Source organism: Bos indicus, chromosome 7 (assembly GCF_029378745.1).
Source record: "Bos indicus isolate NIAB-ARS_2022 breed Sahiwal x Tharparkar chromosome 7, NIAB-ARS_B.indTharparkar_mat_pri_1.0, whole genome shotgun sequence".
Lineage (NCBI taxonomy): Eukaryota > Metazoa > Chordata > Mammalia > Artiodactyla > Bovidae > Bos > Bos indicus.
In genome coordinates this window covers 84,113,971-84,135,381 of record NC_091766.1, presented here as the reverse complement: position 1 = coordinate 84,135,381, position 21,411 = coordinate 84,113,971, and the positions used below count along the sequence as shown (strand labels likewise).

General features: G+C 38.3%; 1 protein-coding gene across 2 annotated transcripts in view; it reads left to right on the top strand.

The window, feature by feature from the left end:
- Window positions 1-3,625: 3,625 nt before the first annotated feature.
- EDIL3 (EGF like repeats and discoidin domains 3) overlaps window positions 3,626-21,411 on the top strand; it is a 480,826-nt gene continuing 463,040 nt past the window's right edge. Inside the window, exon 1 of one of the 2 annotated variants that reach the window (XM_019965396.2) lies at window positions 3,626-4,164. In XM_019965396.2, the coding sequence (XP_019820955.1) occupies window positions 4,098-4,164 (67 nt within the window). In that variant the 5' untranslated portion in view covers window positions 3,626-4,097. The remainder of the gene's footprint in view (window positions 4,165-21,411) is intronic. The other variant, XM_019965395.2, reaches the window with a different exon arrangement.

Sequence of the window (21,411 nt, the reverse complement as noted above, 5' to 3'; positions counted from 1 at the left end):
ATTAAGCAGTTTTAAAACACCAGTTTATTAGCTCACAGTTCTGTAAGTCAGAAGTTCAGGTGGCCTTGACTGGGTTTTCTGCTTTTGATTCCACAATGTTGAGATTTAACGCCAGAGTCATTTTGGATATTAAAGAAAATAGATGTTTCGAAATGCAAAACAAAGTGTTTAAGCACAAAATGGTTTTAAACATTAATAGTACTGAGTATAATTTGATCAAATAGTCTGACTCTTCCCAAATCTAGTTTATTTATAAATATCATTCAGTAATTACAGGAATACAAAATGCTACTTTTATGTTATTTGCTTCTTGGTCAATTAAAATATGAGTTAAAAATTTTCCAGATAATTTAATGGGGGTGAGGGATGAAAATTGAGATAATCAGCTATTGAGGAAAATCACATACAAAAGTTTGGGATTTTGTTTGGGATTTTGTCTCCCTCACGTCGTCATCAGCAATGTGTACCCACTACTGGCCTTGGCCCTTTTGCAATCAGTAATTTACCCCTATGAGTTCGATACTCTTACCAAATCCATTTAACAGATGAGAATATTGAGACTTGGCGATTAATTGGCTTACCTATGTTTAAAGAGTTAAAGAGAGAGACAGTATTCCAATTCAGAAATGTTCTGCTCCAGAATGTAAAGAGAGAGCCAATAAGAATAGCTCTTGAAAACAAGTAAACGTTCCACAGTCCCTTTTTTGTTTGTTTTCCTGATACTTTTTCCTGCTTTATTTTCAGACAACGTTTCTTGAGTTGTTTTCATTGTGGCGTTAAATAAAATATGTTAACAGGTGTTCAGAGAAAAAGCTTTCCTTAGTTTAAAAAAAAAAATTAAGCTTACAGAATGGTGGATTAACACTTTTGAAAAAGTTTCTTAATCACAGGACTTTTCAAAGTTTTTAATATGCTAACATTCACCACGAAATCTTTAAGAACTGCTTTGATAGGTGATGTTGCCCAAAATTATTAGACTATGAAACTTTTTTTTTTCCCATTAGCATCTTGGGGAAAATAAGTCTGCAGAAAATATTTTGGGACTTGCTGTCTTCAAGTGATATATAGATTCATTTTTGGTGCTCTAGGCATATATTTGAAGAAGCTATAAAACTATAGGTTAGACTGTATATGATTAGTAAAGGTCCCTTAGCACTTGATGTAAGGTAAAAATTCATAACAATTTTGCCCTTTTAACTTTCCTTTTCCTTTTATAAAATGTCTGTTTCTTGTGATCCTTTAACATTTCTTATATTCCACTTCTGAAGAGGCTGTATATAAGCCTAGTAAGAGTGAAATGAGTCCTGTAAATGTAAGTTAGGTAAAGTGCCTGGAATTTTCCAAAAAAAGGCTTGTTAGTACGTGAGCATTATCAGTAAGTGGGAAAAAAAGGGGTAGCTGTGTACTGGGAAGTATGAATATAAGACTCTAAGACTATATATCAAATTTCAATTAGAAATGGGACTTAAGAAAGTAGAGATACTAAACTGGAAACATTTTACAAGTCGACTACTAGGTAATAAGAATGGCATTTATAGTCACAATTCCAGGCATTTGACTATAGAATATGCATTTTAATGCAGTTTTATGCTCTCCTGGAGCTTTTTTTTTTTTTTTTTTTAAAGAACTAAAACCAAAGAAAGATAAAATTGTAGTAATGTACACTGTTGCCAAAAAATTATTTAATTTCCTAACATTCCTATTGAGGTCATATATTATCAGAAAAGTGAAAATAAACAGAATAAATAGGAAAGTAAACAAAACTTTTAGCATACTTTTTTCCTTTAATACCTCATCACAAAGTCACTAGTTTCTAATTTTATTTTGCTATTAATTTATTTTAATTTTACTTGAGCAGAGTTGATTTATATTAGTCTCAGTTATATAGCAAAGTGATTCAGTTATACATATACATATATACATTCTTTTACAGATTGACAGAATATTGAGTCAAATTCCCTGTGCAATAGATCCTTGTTGGTTATATATCTGTATGTGCATATATATATATATTTGAGATTTAGCACTATGTTTTAGGAATAAAACCTTAAAACTAATATTCAACATCTCATTCCAAAGAGTCACAGAGATAGATAATTTATAATGGGCATATCACCACATGACTCATAGCGTACTTTCAAAATTAAGTAACAGTAATGAGCCAGAAAGTTGAAATGTGATTGTTTACAGCTGCTTTGTGGCAGCTCTGACAGTGGCACCTTGCTCTAACATGTATGGCTTTCAGCAAGAAAGCAGACTGTAAATAAATGATTCTCTCTCTTTCCTTTAGCAAAATCATTTTTAAGAAAATGTTCTTGTACTTCCCACCAAACATGAGATCTGAACAAACCTTGTTTTCACTTTATTTGTTGTTACCATAGTTTTTGTTTGTTTGCCAGTGGGATAATACTTCAACTTCTCTGTAGCAGTATGCAATGTTACTTTTCCATCAGTCTTGCATCCTTGATCTCACTTCAGATTCCCAAGGAAGGTAGAAATTGAAGTTTAAAGGCCTCAAGGAAGCAAAAGGAGATGAAGTTGCATGACCAGTTGTCCTCTGCTATCTTTTTCTTAGTGCATTTTCAAAAATCCTTCCTTCAAGAATGTTTCTTTCAATTTTTCTGTATGTGTTTTCTGTCTCTCTCCCTACCCCCCTCTTTAGAAGGGGGAAAAAAAACCAATTTTTTTTTTGAGACTTTCATTTTGGTACCTGCAATTGCTGGAGCTGAGTCCGTATACCCTAAGCAAATAGTTTAAATGGAAAATAGAGAAGTGAGCACTATTGTAAGCCATGGGCTGTATTTTGGTTCAGCCACTTGGACTGCAAATGCCAGTCGATTTCTGTTGTTTTTGGTGGGTAGCAAAGAAATGTGATCTCCCATAGTGATGCTTCAAGAATCTTGTCCTTGTCTTTTATTTCCTTACATGATCCCCAAACTTGCCCCACTATTTCTCCTCTGAAACAGATGTCCTGCTTAAGGAGATGTGTCTGGCACTCACTTGCTCTGTGCCTTCACCTTTTTGTTCCGGTTTACACAGGAGCCCACAAGCCTCTCTCCTCAACCCTAGAGCCAACTGAAGGGTGGGCAGATCAGTAGCAGACCATCCCCACTGTCTAAGCTGATGAAAGTCTGCCTGCTGACGAGGTTGTGCTTCCTGAGAATGTGGGACAGATCCCTTTGCCAGTGTTCATCTCTCAAGCAGCTTTGTGCCCCAAAGAGAGCCACTTTTCCAAACCTCTTAACTTCTTTTCCGGCTAGACTGCGAACGGGGACTTCAGGGGATTCCTTAATGTGGTTCATTATAAAGTCCAGGCTGGAAACCAGGGGCATCTCAGACTCCGAGTGTGCTTCTCCTGAAGCCGGGGAGTCCCTGGCGTGGATGCAGAAGATACAGGCACTGTAGGAACTTCAGAGGTGGTGGTAGGTGCCAGGGTGTGGCTGCAGTTGTCTCCCTCTTCTCTTCCAGCAGAAGGAGCCACCTCTGAGACAGAGAAGAAGAAGAAAGAGAGACAGGAGGAGTGGGGAGAAGAGGGGGAGGCTGGTGGAGGGAGTAAGAAGGAAGGGGCGGGGGGTAGGGGCGCTCTGGGCGGGCGGGCACTTGTGAGGCTCAGGCTCGCACGCACGCCGCCTCTGTTTGTACACAGTGCGCTCCCGACCGCGGGCTTGCTCGCTCCCCGCCAGCTCACGCTTCATTGTTCTCCAAGTCGGCAGCCCAGCCGCCGGCCGCAGCGACTGGAGCCGAGCGCACCGTCTGCGGGTCCGCGGGCGCGGGGGACCCAGCGCCCCGCCCCACCCGCCGTGCCTCGGCCGGGACCCACCCGCCGCAGAGGCTGAGCCCGCCGGCCACTCCTCGGAGCTCGCCCACCTCCCGGCGCCACCGGAGCGCAGGCAATAGGGGAAGCAACGTTCCTCTCTTGGGTCACCCCTCTTTCTCGTCCTCCCCGACAATTTGTTTCAGGAGACGCTGCGGGAAGAAGACATCTTCTTGAATCCTCTATCGGGGTGGGGTCTGCCGCTGCCCTGCGGTGCCACCTCGGCGACACTACCCTCCGCCAAGACCCTTGACCATCGGGGTCACGTCCAAGAGACGGGATCATGAAGCACTCGGTGGCTGCTTGGCTTCTGCTTGGGCTCAGCCTCAGCGTCCCTCAGTTCTGCAGAGGTGAGGCAAAGGGCCAGGGGCTGGCGGCGGGACAGGTGGTGAGTCCCCCTGGGAGACACCGCGAAGGGGGCTGGAGGCGGTCCCGGGGGCGCGCCCGGAGTGGCTAGCCCAGTGGGCGGCCCGGAGGAGGCTGTGCACCCTATGTTGGGTGCCCGGGAAAAGTGCTTTGCAAAGTCAGAGCGGAGTGTTGGTGAGGCTGAGCTGGGAAGGGGGTGTGGGGTACCCAGATGAGATCTAGGAAAGATGGGGAGGCGGGAGAGAAATTTTGCACAGCTTACAGTCGCCAAGCAAACCCTCCCAGATCCCTGTGGGTGATGCCAGATGCAGGCGCCAGGCGGGGCTTTCTCTGGGGAGCCAGAGAAGCTAGCTCGCCCCGGGCGCTGAGTAGTTGAAAGGGGAAGAGGCTGGAGACCCACCGGGCTGTCCGCCTCCAGGGTGCGGTGCTCTTACTGCCAGGCCCACGCTGAGCAGTTTGCAAATCCGAACCTGGTGCTGGGAGTTTGGGCCATGGGTGCGGTGGAGACGGGTCTGACAAGTCCGTTCGGCTTGCTCCCGTTTCTCCATCCTGGACGTGCTGCATCAATAATAGAAAAAAACCCTGGAACCCGCCTCTCCTGTAACCCCAAAGGCCCCGAGCTTTGCTCAGCATTTCCTCCTGGTATAAGCCTAACTCTTGGTAATAAGGAATCGTGCATTGCAAGACAGCCCTGGCGCCCCCGCCCAAGAGCGGAAAAGTTGTAAGAGCTGGTCTGGTGGTGGTTTTCATGACTTGCATGAAATAAACCAGTCTGTTAAAAAAAATAAAATACAAGACTTTGAGGACTCTCCTGCTGAGTTGCGTAGCCGGCTTCCAGGTCCCTGGGAAGGATGTCTTGTCAGTACAAGTCATTCTGACTTCATCTCCGCTAGCTTTGGGGTTGAAGTTAGCTGCCTGAAAAGAGCCAGGGGGATCATCAGGGACCCTGGGTGGGTCCTCGGAGGTGGACCTGAGTCCCTTCTGCGCCCACATATGCAGGCGGCCCCCTCTAAGTATTCCGTGGGTAATGAAACGGACCGCAGGCTGCTTCAAGTGGAGAGCTGAGTGCAGTACAGGGTTTAAAATGCTGTGCCTCTCCAAAAGGTAGCTGGATTAAAACATGCATTGACTCTGATCCATTTAATATTAGACACTGCATGAATATTCTACACCATTTATCCGTGCGCCCGTCCGTCTGTTTCACAGGAAAATTGTGAACTCTTGGGCTACCATTTGCCCAAGAAGCTGGGTGTTTCTGGCCAGATGCCCTCAATGCCAGCTAGTAGCTATCCAGGTCGAACCTTTCCTGGGGGGAGGGGGGCTTCCCTGCTCCCTTCTTCCCCCAGAATGTGGCTATTTTCCCTAGCGTGTAGGTGTATGTAGGTGTGTGCCTCGCTGGCGTTTACAACGTGCCCTTCCACTTATCCGGCAGAGGCAGCCACTCCACTGAAGGTTAAGGAATGGTAATGGCTCTGTAGTTGTGCTGCGGAGTCTCTCATCGATATGAAAAAGGCAGTACTCCCGCTACCGAGATTTCTCCTTTCTCTCATTTCCCCTCTGGATTCCTCCTGCACTTTGATCCCTTAGCGGGAATGGAAGGGAAAACAGCAGGCACTCCCATCTCCACCTTCCTTCCCTGCCTGCATTCCCACCCAAACCGAAAATCACACACTCACGCACACACGGGCACCTACTCCATGCCAACATCGCCTCCACCATCAGTCCGGCACCCGCGTGGAGGTGGAGGGCTGAGTGGGTGGAGGAGGAGAAAGTGCGTCTAGCGTGGGGGCCGCGCTTGCCTCCCTAGGTCTGGTTGCAGGAGACCTGGGGCATCGTGAGAGTATCCCAGCTCTGCACCTAAATCTTCCCGCGCCTAGGGAGCTTACTCTGCCAGGCAGTCCAACCTCGGTGTTATGCCTGGGCTCTCTTTCCGGCTCCTAAACAATGCTTCGGCACTGTATACTCCACGTTCTTCGGTAGATTTCTCTTTTTATTCCAGTCAACCTGTGGGGAAAGGGATAGAGGGCTGTAGGAAAGAAATGGACTGCTTTCCCTGAGCTCTTTTTGTTAAACTTGCATCTCTCTAATTTATTCTCCCTTAGCCCTGCAAAAAGGCAGAGTGCATCTTGCATGACAGCTCCCAACAATTAAACTTTGAACAAACTTATTGAAGCCAGTGTTAATGATGAGAATTTCCCTTGCGCTGCCCCCACCCCACCTCCCCAGACACAGTTTGCCTACTGTATACCTTTTATGAATTGGTTCCCTGTGTGGGTTGCAATTTATGTGCATTAATGACTAAGATTTAATAAGGACATGTAATTCTTTTTATTAGTCATTTTTATTTTAAAATTAAACCCATGGATCAGTCAGATTGAATATTTTATTAACTCTTAAATTATTCATCGTTATGGGTTGCTCTAAAAAATCCAATACATGCATACAGTTGCAGCAAGCACGTGATATCTTATGCAATCTGTCCCTGTGCTTGCAGTTTGTGTCTGAAGTCTTTAAGCAAATAGCACTTTCTAAAAATGTCTAGACATGTCCTAAATACTATGAATCATTGGCACTTGCATTTGCTTTTTTAATCAGTGGTGATTTTTAGTTAATTCTACATGGGGATCAATTAATACTTGAATAATCTCATTCCAAGTAAAAAACACCCATGCTTCTATAATTGCTAGTAACTGTCTTTGCTGGAATAACAGATTTGTGTACTTTTAAAAATTATTACACATTAGTGTCTTCATTACCTGATTTACATGCTCATTAATTTTATACTTTAAATGCTAACTTCAGATCTAAGTGAAACATTTAAAAATAATTTTGAAATACTAAATTAAACATAATAACTAAGTGAAGATCAGTGCAAAGCCTTGACCTCTGTTATGATCCAAAACACATCCCCCCACCCCCCCACCCCTATCTTAAACAATTTTTTTCTGATTATTTTAAAATATTTTCTTAGAGATGAAATGCATTTTGTTTTAAATTTATATAGTTAGGGGAAGACACATAAAAATACAAATTAAGGGTTACAAAATTGAAACGGTCTATTCTCCCTTCTGTGGTCTTGAACTTACAAAGATCTTCAAAACCAGGCAAATGTCTTTTACTTCTAAACTCTTCTCTGAATTAAAACTCTCTTATTTTTCTCAAATATCTTATCATCAGTGTTTATATAAAATGTGTATTCAGGATGTTGGGTATTTTTAATAAACATTTTACTAAAACTTGCCTTTAATGCTAGATATATGACTTTTCCTTCTCAGAAAATGATAGCAATGCAAAGGGTTAAAATATACATGACTAAACTAAAAAAGCCTGGTTACTCAAAGTCATGACAAAGTACAAATTTGACAATTTTTAGATTCTAAATTAGTAGTCCAAACTCTTATTTTCTCTGATATTAAAGATACAAATTTTAATTAGGTAATTTATTTTTAAAACTTTTCATCTTTTGAAGGGTTTGATAGTGGGATGGCCTATATATGTTATCACTTGTATCCAGTTGTGAAAACCTGACTGACTTGAAAGTTTCCTAAAGACTAAGAAGGTTAATTCTGATATTTGTTGTTTATTGAATATACTTGCAGTGCAAACAGCTTTGAGTATCATTTATGATGTAGTAAGTTCATTATATTCCTTGCCAAATAAAGAAACCCACAAAAATAGTGTGGGCTTCAGAACTCAATTCAATCAGATGAGAAACAGCAAATTTTGCAACTATGTAATTAATGGTATGGATTCTCTCATAGCTAATCAGTTTACTCCTATGACTTTATGTGAGTTTGATTTTATTCCCCAAATAGTTTGCAAGCTGACTTTATTATGTTAAAAAAAATCATAGAAAACCAAAGCCAAGCTGTTTGTATTATTCAGTTCTTATCTGTGTTTTAAGGAAGATGTCTAGCATGTTTTTGTTTTTTAAGTCACAGCCCATGTAATGATTACCATCTTTTGGTTAATGAAAGAAACCTGTATTTATATATAAAAACTTAAGTAGTTGGCTATGTGAAATAGATTATTGAAAATTTTCTCATGGTTACATGATAATGCTAGAAATTAAGTACTTAAACTGAATGAATTGCCACTTAATTGTTACTGAAAATACCTCTAAACAATCTCTGCTTTGTGGGAATTGTTTAAGGGAAAAGTAGACTGGGATGCACTGTGCCCTTGCCAGCAGGTGTCAGGATAATCAATGGAGATATTTTTAAAGGAGGGATGCAGGTCAAGGGGAGTAAAGGAATAAATGCTTATCTGCAAATCCACATAAAGTGATTTTCTACTTTCTGTGAAACTGATGTTATTAGTTTTCATTGCTCCCCTGAGAAAGAGAGGGAAAGTGAGTTATAAGGACTTATTGCTTGTACCACAGGACTTTAACTTGGAGGCAGAGTAGTTCTAACGACCACACAGAAATAAATATATGTCAAGATTGAACCTTTATTTTTCAGGGGTTTCCTGAGTAACTTACAAGGAAATGTACTTAGAGCTAAGAGGCACTTTTAGTAAAGCGATTATTACTGAAATGTTTGGAATACTTTTAAGCTTACTTTCTATATCCACTGTAAATTTTATACATGGAAACGCTGTTCTGCTGATTTACGTGGATGTATATTCGTGAGTCTCAGTGAACTCCGGGAGTTGGTGATGGACAGGGAGGCCTGGCGTGCTGCGATTCATGGGGTCGCAAAGAGTCGAACACGACTGAGCGACTGATCTGATCTGATATTCAACTATTTATATGTGCAGATCTATAGTCCCGAAAGAGATTACCACTTATTCTTTTTGTCACAGTTTTAAAGTATATGTTTCCTGGAACTTGCAAGTTTCAAAATAAGCCATGTGGCCAAAAAAGAATAAATGACATGATAAAGTTTTATTATTACCTGTTTCAGACGTATTAATCCTTGTGTATGTGACTATTGTGTTTCAGTATCTGTCAGTGACTTGACATTGTTTATTTCTAATTGGTCCTTAGTGAATAACCTTTCCTCAAAGGTTAGTTCTAGCATCTGCTGATATAACCCTTAAAACAGTATTAAACAGTAATACAGTATTTAACAGTACTAAAACAGATTCACCATTGCACCATTTCTATTATACAAATTCTCTCAGTTTTTTTATGAAGTCACTGATATCATGCCAAGTAGTCTGTCTCCAGTGGTATATCCTTTCTGTGACAGAGACCTCCTCAAATAACCCCTTTCCCAACATTTCTTTGCTGGTTAGCACTAGGGCACAGCATCCACTATACAAACTTGTCATCATTATTGAAATGTTGCAAATCTATAACACATTGTGGCATTTGCAGTTTGCTTTCTTGTGAGGAACAAAAAAAAATGTGATAATGTAAAGCTGCTACTACTAACTCCTGAGGTTTAAAACATAAATGGAAATAAATTAGGATCTGAATTATGGAGCAACTCAGGATTTTACGGAGAAGGTAATGGCACCCCACTCCAGTACTCTTACCTGGAAAATCCCATGGATGGAGGAGCCTGGTGGTCTACAGTCCATGGGGTTGCTAAAAGTTGGACATGACTGAACGACTTCACTTTCACTTTTCACTTTCATGCATTGGAGAAGGAAATGGGAACCTACTCCAGTGTTCTTGCCTGGAGAATCCCAAGGATGGGGGAGCCTGGTGGGCTGCCATCTATGGGGTCGCACAGAATCGGACACGACTGGAGCGACTTAGCAGCAGTAGTAGCAGCAGCAGGATTTTATACCTTGATTTAATCTGAGTGTCCTGCTTAAAACTGTCAACTGGTTAATAGTTTATATCCACCCAACTTGTAGAGAAGTCTCTTGCTTTACTTGTAGCACAGAGCTGAGAACCTAGGAGAAAACATCAAAAACTCCTAACCACTTAAAACAGATAATTGCATTTCTGCCTTAAATCATATAGAAGAGTCTATTCTCTTGGTTCCCAGGCTCATTATAAACTGAATCCCCAAAATTAAAGACATATGAGGTAATAAGTCAGGCTTAATCAGAGCAATAAAACATGACAGCTACTAGACAAAGAGGAGATTGAACAAAGTATATGTAAAAGCAAGGCTTCCTTACAGTGTAAGAAACTAGGAACCTTTATTTGGGGGAGGGGCTAAGTCTACCTTGGCAGAGAATATAGCCCTAGTTGAAGCAGCTACTGATCTTGTATACTAGGGAAAGACTCACTACCCATATGTTCAACATTTGGAGGGTACAGAGGCACTGAGATGTGTGTATTATTGAAGAGATTTTGTCCAAAATGTTTAAGCTTGAAAACCTGTTTAAAGGTAAAAGAGACATATCTGAAGAATATGCTGGTTTGAAACTTTGTTTTCCCATCATTTCAGAGATTATGTTCTTATATATATATTTTGATTGCATTTCTCCTAAAGTAATGAATGAAGGTACAAATTATCAAATACAGGACTCAATTTTGTGGAAAAGAAGTAGATATCAGAATGCAGATAAGATGTCAGGCAATTATTTGGTTATATTTTAGAAGAAAATATACTGCTATCTGTTTTACCATATGCATTATGATGATGATAGTAGCTATGTAGGATTTGTTCCACAGAAGATTTAACAGTGCATGAAGTAGAATGGAGGATTTAAGTTCAAGAATTTAAGTGAAGGCTTTTTAAGTACTAAAGCACTTTTGTATGTGATTGTTACTATGGAGAAAGAAAATTGACTCTAGAGCTAAGCCTTACTCTTTCCATTTTCTAAAACAGGTCTGTATCAAACTGATCAGTCTCTTTAAAAATAATTTTCTATAGTTTAACATTCCATAGATGCAAAGGCCAAAGTTTTAATCTCTTGTTAAATGATTTTGTTTATGATTGAAAGTAGTCTCTAGGTGGGTCAGGACACTATGCATTCTTTTAGGTTTATGCTTGGTATTTGATAAAGGCATGTATTTTGGGAATGCACAATAATCCTCTTCTTGTACTGAGGTTAGGATGACCATTTATATCTTACTGCCACTGGAGATCATGTGAACACCGCCCAAGTCAAATAGGCTCATGACTCTTGAGCAGAGAAGACTGAAACAGTCAAGTGGGAACACTGAAGAATATTTTTATTGGAAATATTTTGCAGAACCCCTCCCAGTAATGTAGAGCAGTCTCCCATTTATAGGCACCAATCTTATCTGTGCTCACATCTCTAATACCCCTTTCTTCTCACATGTTTGGCTTCAAATATTAATTGAACTCTAATATTATCCACACTGTCTTTCCTATTTGTTTATTCATCTTTTTTTCTTTCATGTCTAAGCATCTTGCTAGATAAATTAACAAGGGACATTTGATATTTTTATTTAGTATAGTTAGTAAATCTAATATTTATTTAATACTTCTTATGTGCTCCCATGTTCTAAGTACCATCTTTGATTCTCACAAGGATTCTATGAAGTGACTCGTATTATTATTTACATATGAATGAGAAAACAGAAATACAGAGAGGTTAAATAATCTCCCAAATGAACAATCTACTAAGTATCTCTAGAAATAGAACCAGTTTAAATCTAGAGCCTGCTTTCTTAAATACTGGGCTCTGCTGTATTTCAATAAGTCACACATCCTCTATGTCATGGAAATGGTGTGTTAAGGGATTTTCTTATTTGTAGAACACACACATCATGTCCAGTTTCTGTTTAACTGGTGGATATTTTGGAAGGGACAAATTATATTTACTTTCTTAGGACAATACTTTTTAAATTTTCAAATTTAATTCGGTAAAACAAAAGTACATCTCTTCATCTTCAGAAATAAAGGTTGGCGTATACTTGGTCAGAAGGAGTTAATATGTCTTTCAGAAAAATTCATCACTCGTATGAATAGGGAAGACAGGAATTAAAGAGAAGTTGAGAAGTGATTCAAAATGCATTTTCTTCAAAATCTTGCCACTCAATTTTACTTCAACTTGACTTTTATAATTTACTTGGTTTTCTAGGATTCCATGCTTTCCCTATAATTTTCAGATATGTCATGTAGGACAAAATGATTTTAAAGGTTAACAGATACATAATGTAGGACATAGAGATTTTAGAGGTTAATTAGGTTTTCATTTATGCAGTTTAATGAAGGTATTTTATTTGCTTTACATCCCATTCTCATTTAATTTTATTTCTGTGTAATCCCATTTAGAAATTGTAGCCAAACCAAAGCACCAAATGGTGCTCAAACCATATCAGCTAGAAAATTATATTTTATGATTTCGAGTTATTTAACCAAAATATGATTTATTTTTTAAAACTGGAATTGTATTTACTTTAAATATTTTACAAACTAATGAAAATTACATCATCTAATATGAGATCACTTTGTTAATATCTTCTTCTGTACATATGTACAGTATTTTATAGTTGAAATAGACCATTCATGATTTATTATTATATTTATTCCCCTAAAATAATAATAATAAAACAATAGTTTAAATTTCATAAGCATTTCCTGTATCTATTTTAGGGGACATAAGCAGAACATTCTTAATGTCATTTAATGGATAAGGAACATGAAGTTCAAGAAAGTCACATCACTCACATTCAACATGTCTTGTAATTCAAGCAGCCAATAATAGAGTTTGAACTTGATTCTGTGTGTTCTGATTCCAACTTAATTTTTTTTTTTTTTTTTACTGTTTTCTGCTATCCCATTTTGCTCGAGGTAGTTATAGTTGGTGGTTTTTATTTTTTGTTTTTTCTTCAGTTCTTAAACTCACAAGATGAGAAGGAGTTGATGTACTACTTGGTTTTTCAGAAAATATTCTTACTGCCTCTCAGTACAACATTAGCACTTCCTTTCCATCAGTATATAACATTTCCTTTTCTCTTTGGATCCAATTACTAACTATGACAACATCCTGAACTTCCTCAAAGGCTTCTTCTTTATCATTTGGCCCCTATAAGCTTGTGACTCTTTTAACATTCTGTTGCTAAACTTCCTGGAAGTTCCCAACACTAAATATTCCCATCTCCATTTTTAGGTACCTGCTGGCAATGCTGTTCATTAGACTTTGTCATCATGTGATTTGCTCATTTAACAGAACTTGAAATTTCTCAGACATTCCATTTTTCACCAGAATTTTCTCTCTTTTTACCTCTCCTTGTCCTTCATTCCCACTGAACTCACTCTGATCATTGCTCTAATTTTCAGTCCTTCTTATCTCTCTCCTTTTTCAGCCTATTCTTTGTGGTTATCCATTTCAAGAGATACTCAACCATTTGGGAATTTTTCAGCCCAAATACTTTCATTGTTTTTGCTTTATGAAATCTCAGGCTATGGTAATTTCCAAAGTCCCTTTCCCCTCTCTGGCCACGAGAAAACTGGAGTTCTGTCAAGAAGTGATAGGATCCACTGGAAATCCTGGCAAATTTGAAAGGCTAAGCTGTGGGTCCAAAGGGGAATGAGTAAGAAACATAGAAAGTGATAATATGAGGAATAAAATGATCAGGTGATTGTAGTAATTCTACTGTAATTAATTATTGATAATTATTAGTATAAATTTGAAAGTATGACCATAGGAGTTATGATTGAAGGAGAGTAAAAGGATAAGATTTCTGAAGGAAAATAATCAAAGCATTTGGAAAAATCATGTATGTAGGTACCAACATTCCAAAAAAAATTATACCAGGAGAAATATTTTGGAGGCAAGGAGAGTGAACTAGGGACACAAATCTTTAAGGATTGAGAGAATGTGGTACAGATATCAAGAGATAACTATAATGGGGGGTAATATTGGAGAATAGAGGTCTTTGGCATGAAACTGAAACTGGATAGGTTTTTTATTGCTGTTGTTTGAGGGGAATGGGAGAATGTTTAGGAAGTTGCACTGAGGAGCCATGAGTTGTATTGAGGGACCCAGGCCACATCTCATGTCTAGAAGCCACGGGAGAGAGAATGGTAACCATGTAAGAGGGCTGCAGAGTAAATAATGACTCAGAGGAGAGATGATTTCCTCTTGAGCAGGGAGGCAGATGTAATAGCCTAGTCCTAGTCAAGGCTATCAGAGAAGGCAATGGCACCCCACTCCAGTACTCTTGCCTAGAAAATCCCATGGACGGAGGAGCCTGGTAGGCTGCAGTCCATGGAGTCGCTAAGAGTTGGACACGACTGAGGGACTTCACTTTCACTTTTCACTTTCATGAATTGGAGAAGGAAATGGCAACCCACCCCAGTGTTCTTTCTTGGAGAATCCCAGGGACAGGGGAGCCTGGTGGGCTACTGTCTATGGGGTCGCACAGAGTCGACATGACTGAAGTGACTTAGCAGCAGCAGCAGTCAAGGCTATGGTTTTTCCAGTGGTCATGTATAGATGTGAGAGTTGGACTGTGAAGAAAGCTGAGTGCCGAAGAATTGATGCTTTTGAACTGTGGTGTTGAAGAAGACTCTTGAGAGTCCCTTGGACTTCAAGGAGATACAACCAGTCCATCCTAAAGGAGACCAGTCCTGGGTGTTCACTGGAAGGACTGATGCTGAGGCTGAAACTCCAATACTTTGGCCACCTCATGCGAAGAGTTGACTCATTGGAAAAGGCCCTGATGCTGGGAGGGATTGGGGGCAGGAGGAGAAGGGGATGACAGAGGATGAGATGGCTGGATGGCATCACCGACTCGATGCACATGAGTTTGAGTGAACTCGGGGAGTTGGTGATGGACAGGGAGGCCTGGAGTGCTGCGATTCATGGGGTCACAAAGAGTCGGACATGACTGAGCGACTGAAATGAACTGAGCTGAGGCATCATGCTCTTTGACAGTCTTCATCCTACGCTTTTTGACACATTGAGCTCATTAAAATAATCGATATGTTCACTAAGAGCTATGCTTTTAAGCACATTGAATATGTTTTCATATGCAACAGCTCCTTTAAGCCTCACAAAAATTCAGGGGATTATTATTATCCCCATTGACAGATAAAGATATAGACAGAATAATTCTATTCGGAGTGATAAGCACTCACAACTAGGTTTTGCAGACCCAAGTCCAGGATTCTTCTCACTTTAGCAAAATTACAGAGAAAAGCCTTAAATCCAAGGAAGGATCCCTTCTAAATTTAAAGCACAGCTGCATAAGATGTCTGCAGTTATGCCCTGACCTACTTTGTCCTATTCAGGCCTGTGCATATTTTGAGGTCTGCAGAGTTCAGGCTACAGGGTATAATGTCTGTGTGTGCATGGTGCCTTAATCCTTGGCCCATCTCGGATTATTTGTTCAAATGGTTCTTACTGGAAAACAGCATTATTACTATGGGAAGTTTTTTTCTCTTTGTAACATGCTCATAATTTTGCAACCTTGTCCATAAAGAATTCCTTTTTCTCAAATTTATGTTTCAGGTATTTGTCAACCATGATGTTCCTTCTCGAGTTTCTGACATGCTAAAGTCGTACATATTTTCCCTTTAATCTGTCCTTGTAAGCCATTCCTTTCATCATTTTAGTTGTTTCATTTGGAATCTGTCCAAGTAGCCTACATATTTATGCAACAGGCTTGCCAAAGTCTCAAAAGAGAATTCTAGGGATGTGCTTCCTAAAATAATGCCACCCACATTAGTCTGTAGTTTTTAATTGTGCAAATATGATTGTTTTGCTGGTTAAGTTTTTCTATCTATGCCTTTTTTATTTCATAATTTTGTTTTGTGTTAGCCTTCACTGGAGTTTTGCTTTATATTTTTCTTCATTCTGTATTCAGTATAATGATCATTACTACTATATGATGCATTCTCTGCCCACAGAATCTCAGAATAATCTGATTTCTTCCCTGCAAATTATATTATTCTGCTATTTATTGCTGTTTTAATATCATGTACATATCAGCTAAATAATAATGCAATGTACAAATTCCCATCCTTAGCTTTTTTTGCATATTTATTTATTTTTGGATCTGTAAATTATTCATTATCTTCTTGAAACCATCATCTGTCTCTATTCCTGTATTTTTCCTATTGCTTTATTTATTTCTAGCTATGTCCTCTGATATCCTGCCATTTTCTGTTCCCAGATCATTCCTCAGCTTAAACTGCACAACCTCAGAGAATCTTTCTGATAGTTTTCTCCAAGTAACTGAGGCTTCAGCACACACACACACACACACACACACACACACACACACACACACTATATTCCTGTCAGTTTCTATTATCTGATCTTTTTTGAAATTACAGCATTTTTCAAAAATCATATTATATAATCACTTGCTTGTTCGCTTATTTGTTTTTCTCTCTTGTTTGTAATGTATTCTTGCAAGCTCCATCAGGGTGGAAGAATATTAATGTATATGAAAAGTGAAAGTGAAGTTTCTCAGTCATGTCTGACCCTTTGGGACCCCTTGGGCTGTAGACTTCCAGGCCCCTCCATCCATGGGATTTTCCAGGCAAGAATACTGGAGTGGTTTGCCATTTCCTTCTCCAGGGGATTGTCCCGACCCAGGAATCGAATCCCGGTCTCCCATGCTGCAGGCAGGCTCTTTACCATCTGAACCACCAGGAAAGCTATTAATGTGTATATCTACCTGCAAACTTGATGCCTTGTATAGAGTAGGTACTCGATATTTGTTGCCTGAATGGCATACATGGATGAGTGAAAAATATGGAGATAAACAATGCTGCTCATGTATAAATCTTTCTCTGGGTTAAAAAAAAGTGTTCCTTTGATAGACCCATTAACTCATTTAATAAATTCTTATCTACTTGACACACCGATGCAGTGACATGTGATTTATGACACGAGTGATACACTCTTAGAAAGCAATAAATACACAAGTAGTGGCAAACGCTGAGAGCTGACTAAATAAATTACCTACTTGTTTCCACAGCTGTCTAACTTATAAACACTTTAAAATCAAGATTTGGGTTTTACCTTAAATTATCAAATTGCAATAACGTAGTCATTGAATATGGAAGATAGTAAGCTTCAGACTGTCATTTTATTATCAAAAGTTGACAAGAAAAGTATGTGCAACAAGGCAAAGTACTTGGTGGTTTCCTTGTCAGGGGAAGGAGCTGCAGGTAGCTCTTTAATCTGCTAATTGCCCAGTATCCTGGCGATCACTCCCATGAGTTCTACCAGCAATGACTTTCCTCCAAGCCTATCCTTTTCCTCATCCCACCACACAGCGACACCTGTGAACCCAGATGTACTTGGCAGAGAGGAAAAGACAGCCTGGGTGCTGTGTCTGTCCAGGAGCCCAGAGCCTCTGAAATAGCTCTGTTTAGAGTTGCTTGTGCCATGACAATATTTATGTCACTGCAAACTGCTCTTTATTCATCTTTGGGCAACTATACTGCTGCCTCTCTTAAATGCCTCAGTGGTTCTGAAACAGTTTGTATGTTTGTGACCCCAGTAATTGTGTGATTTCCACTTGCAGTCTCAAAGCTCTGAAAATGGCATATATGTCTATAAAAGATATAATGGCAAAGGATTATGTAGAATAAAATTTATAAAATCTATTGCTTTGCTCCTTTTTATGTGATAAGAAAGAAACTTTGGCTTTGTTTTTTGAAGGGTAGTTAACTCCTTTGTTTTGAAGTTTTAATTATTTTTGAACTTTAAAGTATATGCTCATTGAAGAAAAGTTTTAATGGTGACACTTCAGTATATATTTAGGGACTTGTTTCAATAAATATCAATCTACTAGTTTTATAATTTATTCAATAACTTTATTGAGTAGAGATGGACACCGAGAACTGTTCTGGGTGTTGGAATTACAGACAGTGAACAAAAATTCCTGTCCACTACAGCTTACGTTCTAATGGAGAGAAACAGAGAATCAACTAAGGAAATTGTCTTGGAGGTTAAAAGGAGGAGGTAGGTATTTCAACAGTGAATTTCATTTTTATGTAGGGTATTTATGTCAAGCTTGACTTCAAAGATATTAAGGAAGTGACTTATATGTTGCAAGTATATTGTCTCAGGTTTCATTTCTTTATATTTGTTACGTTTATTATGCAACAGTTAAAGCAAGTTTATTTTGTAAAATACATTTTATTTCCTTTATGAATTCTGCTTTTGTTATCCTATATTAATGTGTAAGAATTGCCATTTGTTTTCCCCACCAGTGGTTATCTGTGTGTCCCAACATGACTTAAAACACCTGTTGGAAAATGAAGCATGTATTATGCTAAATGATAGTATATATTTGCATCAGCTCAGAGACATATTTACTGGGTTGCTACATTAATGTGACAGTGACACATGGTTTTAGTTATTGTAGCTTTGTAATATGTTTGTGCTACTGTGTATAATTATTTAGAGGTATATCTGAATATTATCTGGTAATAGTTTAGTTGGGATGTTTACATCTATCTTTATAAGTTATATTTTGAACTGTATTTACCAAGCTTGGTTTTGGGGCACTAGTAGATATGCAGAATTAAGAGAAGCTTCTGTCTTGTGGAGCACTTTAAATGTTCTATAGGAATTTTCTGTTTCTTGAAGTTTTGACATAACTCATATACTAGGCCGTCTGACCTGTTTTTTGAGTACAATATTTTCTAATTTATTCACATATATAGCATTAAAATGTTTGCAAAAATTATGTTTTGTTCATGCAAATGCAGAGAATTAAAAAGTTATGTAATTCTGTCACCCTCCTGACAAAATTGCCACCTCCAAAGGAATCAGGGTCATCTTTTCTTCTGCTGTGTTTTGCTACCTAAAACTTCAACTTCTTCCAGTCCTAATGCCAGTCCACAAAAATAGCTTAATAAAAATTTCCTTAAGAATAGTAGCAGTAACACTATTTAAAATATTTTAGCTAGTGTTATTAAATTGTTTTTTTAAAGAAATATGCTTTATTTTGCTTTTTAAAAAGCTCATTTTAAAAATTATATATGGATCATAAACCTCAGCTTATTTTTGAATTAGCAGTTTCTTGATTATACTTTTCAATACAAGAATTAACTTAGATTTCGATACCAAAGTACAATCACATTATTGGAATTTTTCCCCTAGTAACTGTAAATGTTTATTATATGTATGTAAATGTTTAATCCTTTATTATAAAGGAAAGTATTAAATAAGTTAGAAGAATAAAATCCCTAATGAATGACTTATTTAGTTCATTGTAGAGTTCACATGATGATTACTTAAAAAATAAAATATATTCATATATATTCCTTGGTTTACACAGAAAGCCAATAAAGCCCCTGATACGGAATTGCTCTGTTCACGGAGGCCTCAGGCGCATTCTCAGTGGGGTGAAGACACAGAGCGCCTTCCCGATCGGGTCTTAGCAGCCCAGGCAAAAAAGTGAACTCAGAGGGCCTTTGTGCTCCATGGAGTCTGCCTGAAAAAAAAGGGAGAGAGAGAGAGAAAAAAAAAAAAAAACAAAGAAAGACACAGAGACCAGAGCTCTGGTGAAGTGGGATCCGCAGCTTTATTTTCAAAAGGAACTTTTATACTCTGAGTTACACATTTCTCAAAGTAAAAGATAGAGTCAGCTCAACATTCCATCAATTTTACCTTTATCAAAACCAGGACATTTTCTGTACACCTTTTCATAAAAAAGGTCTTATGTTAAAAAAAAATAAAAATAAAAAAAATAAAAAATACATATATTCAGAATTCAACTTTACAAATAGGAAAACAAAAATAAGCAGAATTGTTACTAGAAATAATTTCTGTATATGCTTTGGCAAGTGGTATAGATCAGTTTGAAGTAACAATTCTTCATTATTTTAAACAGATTATTTAGTTTTATGTTCTTCATAATTCAAGATTACTTTGAAATATTAAATGTTATTACAGCAGCTGAATAGTTTACCAATCTAGGGTTGGAGTTTTCAGATTGCTGATATAACTTTAATTGGGACTGTGTTATAAATTCAGTCAATTGACTTTGGGATAGGAAGAGGCATGAACTCTTCCAGGATCAATTGTTTTTGAAAGCAATTATTAGGAGCAAAGATTAGCCCAGGCAGCTGGAGCATGCAAAGTTTAACGATGACTTCTTGGACTCATTTATGTTGGTATATCAGTCTGAAAGTATGCATTTTAATATGTAGCTGCATTATAGAGAACTTAATATTTGTGTCATTTGGCAGTATGAGGAATATAAACCATCACTCCATAACATTTATTAGGTGTAGCTTGAATCAACCCTTTGTTTTTTTCCAGAAGTCATAGGAAAATACTGACTCTGAGGAAGATACAATTTAACAATTTAGAGCTTATTCACATGGTTTGCTGGTTCCCTGATTCATACAAAAGGAAATTAAAGTAAAATGAATTGAATAATTTGGTTTCTCTCCAGGAATTTAGACACTGTTGTTTCTTTTGTTGGAGTAATAATCATGGTATGTAGTAAAGCAACAAGGTATTATTGATATATGCTTTTAAAGCTGATAATCCAGAAATTAAATGGAAGGCACTCCAGGAAACCTACTAATACATGTTTATAGTTAATACTTAATTCTTTTGGCATTATGCTCATTTGGGAAGTTGGCTTATATATATCCTACATTAAGTTCATTTTGTTATGTATCTACATAGGATGTTATTGGACAGTGTTGTTACTCAGACTGCTATGGAGCAGCATACAGAAAACTCTTATATAACCAGAGTATTTGTGACTTCTAGTTTAGGTTATTAGACTTATTATGTTGGGATGGTCAATGTTGGTTCTTTGGGTTTATGAAAATTGCTGATATATTTGCAGTAACAGTGTTTAAGTGTTCGTTGCTCAGTCGTATCTAATTCTTGCGACCCCATGGACTGTAGCCCACCAAGCTGTTCTGTCCATGGGATTCTCCAGGCAAGAATACTGGAGTGGGTTGCCATTTCCTTCACCAGGGATCTTCCTGACCCAGGGATCTAACCCAGGTCTCTTGCATTGCAGGCAGATTCTTTACCATGAGCCACCAGAAAGGTACTATAAATTTTAGAGGCATTTTGATATGCAAAAAAGCATAATAACCTGAAATATCTAGTTCAGTGAATTTTCAAAATTGTATGTGCCCATTTAATCACTAACTAAAACATGATATAGACTGTTTCCATAATCCTAGAAAATTCTCCCATGCTATATGTCCAACCAAATTCCATCCTTACCTGCCTCTCTCCATCATCTGCATTTTATTTCTGTCACCATAGATTAACTTTGTCTGGTTTTAGACTTCAAACCATTGTTAGGAGCAGAAGACAGAGTGACTGAGAGAGAGAGAGGAAGTCCTTCTTTTTCTTGAATAATAATTCATACATTTATAGCACAATTTGTTTTCTAGTTGTTGGAC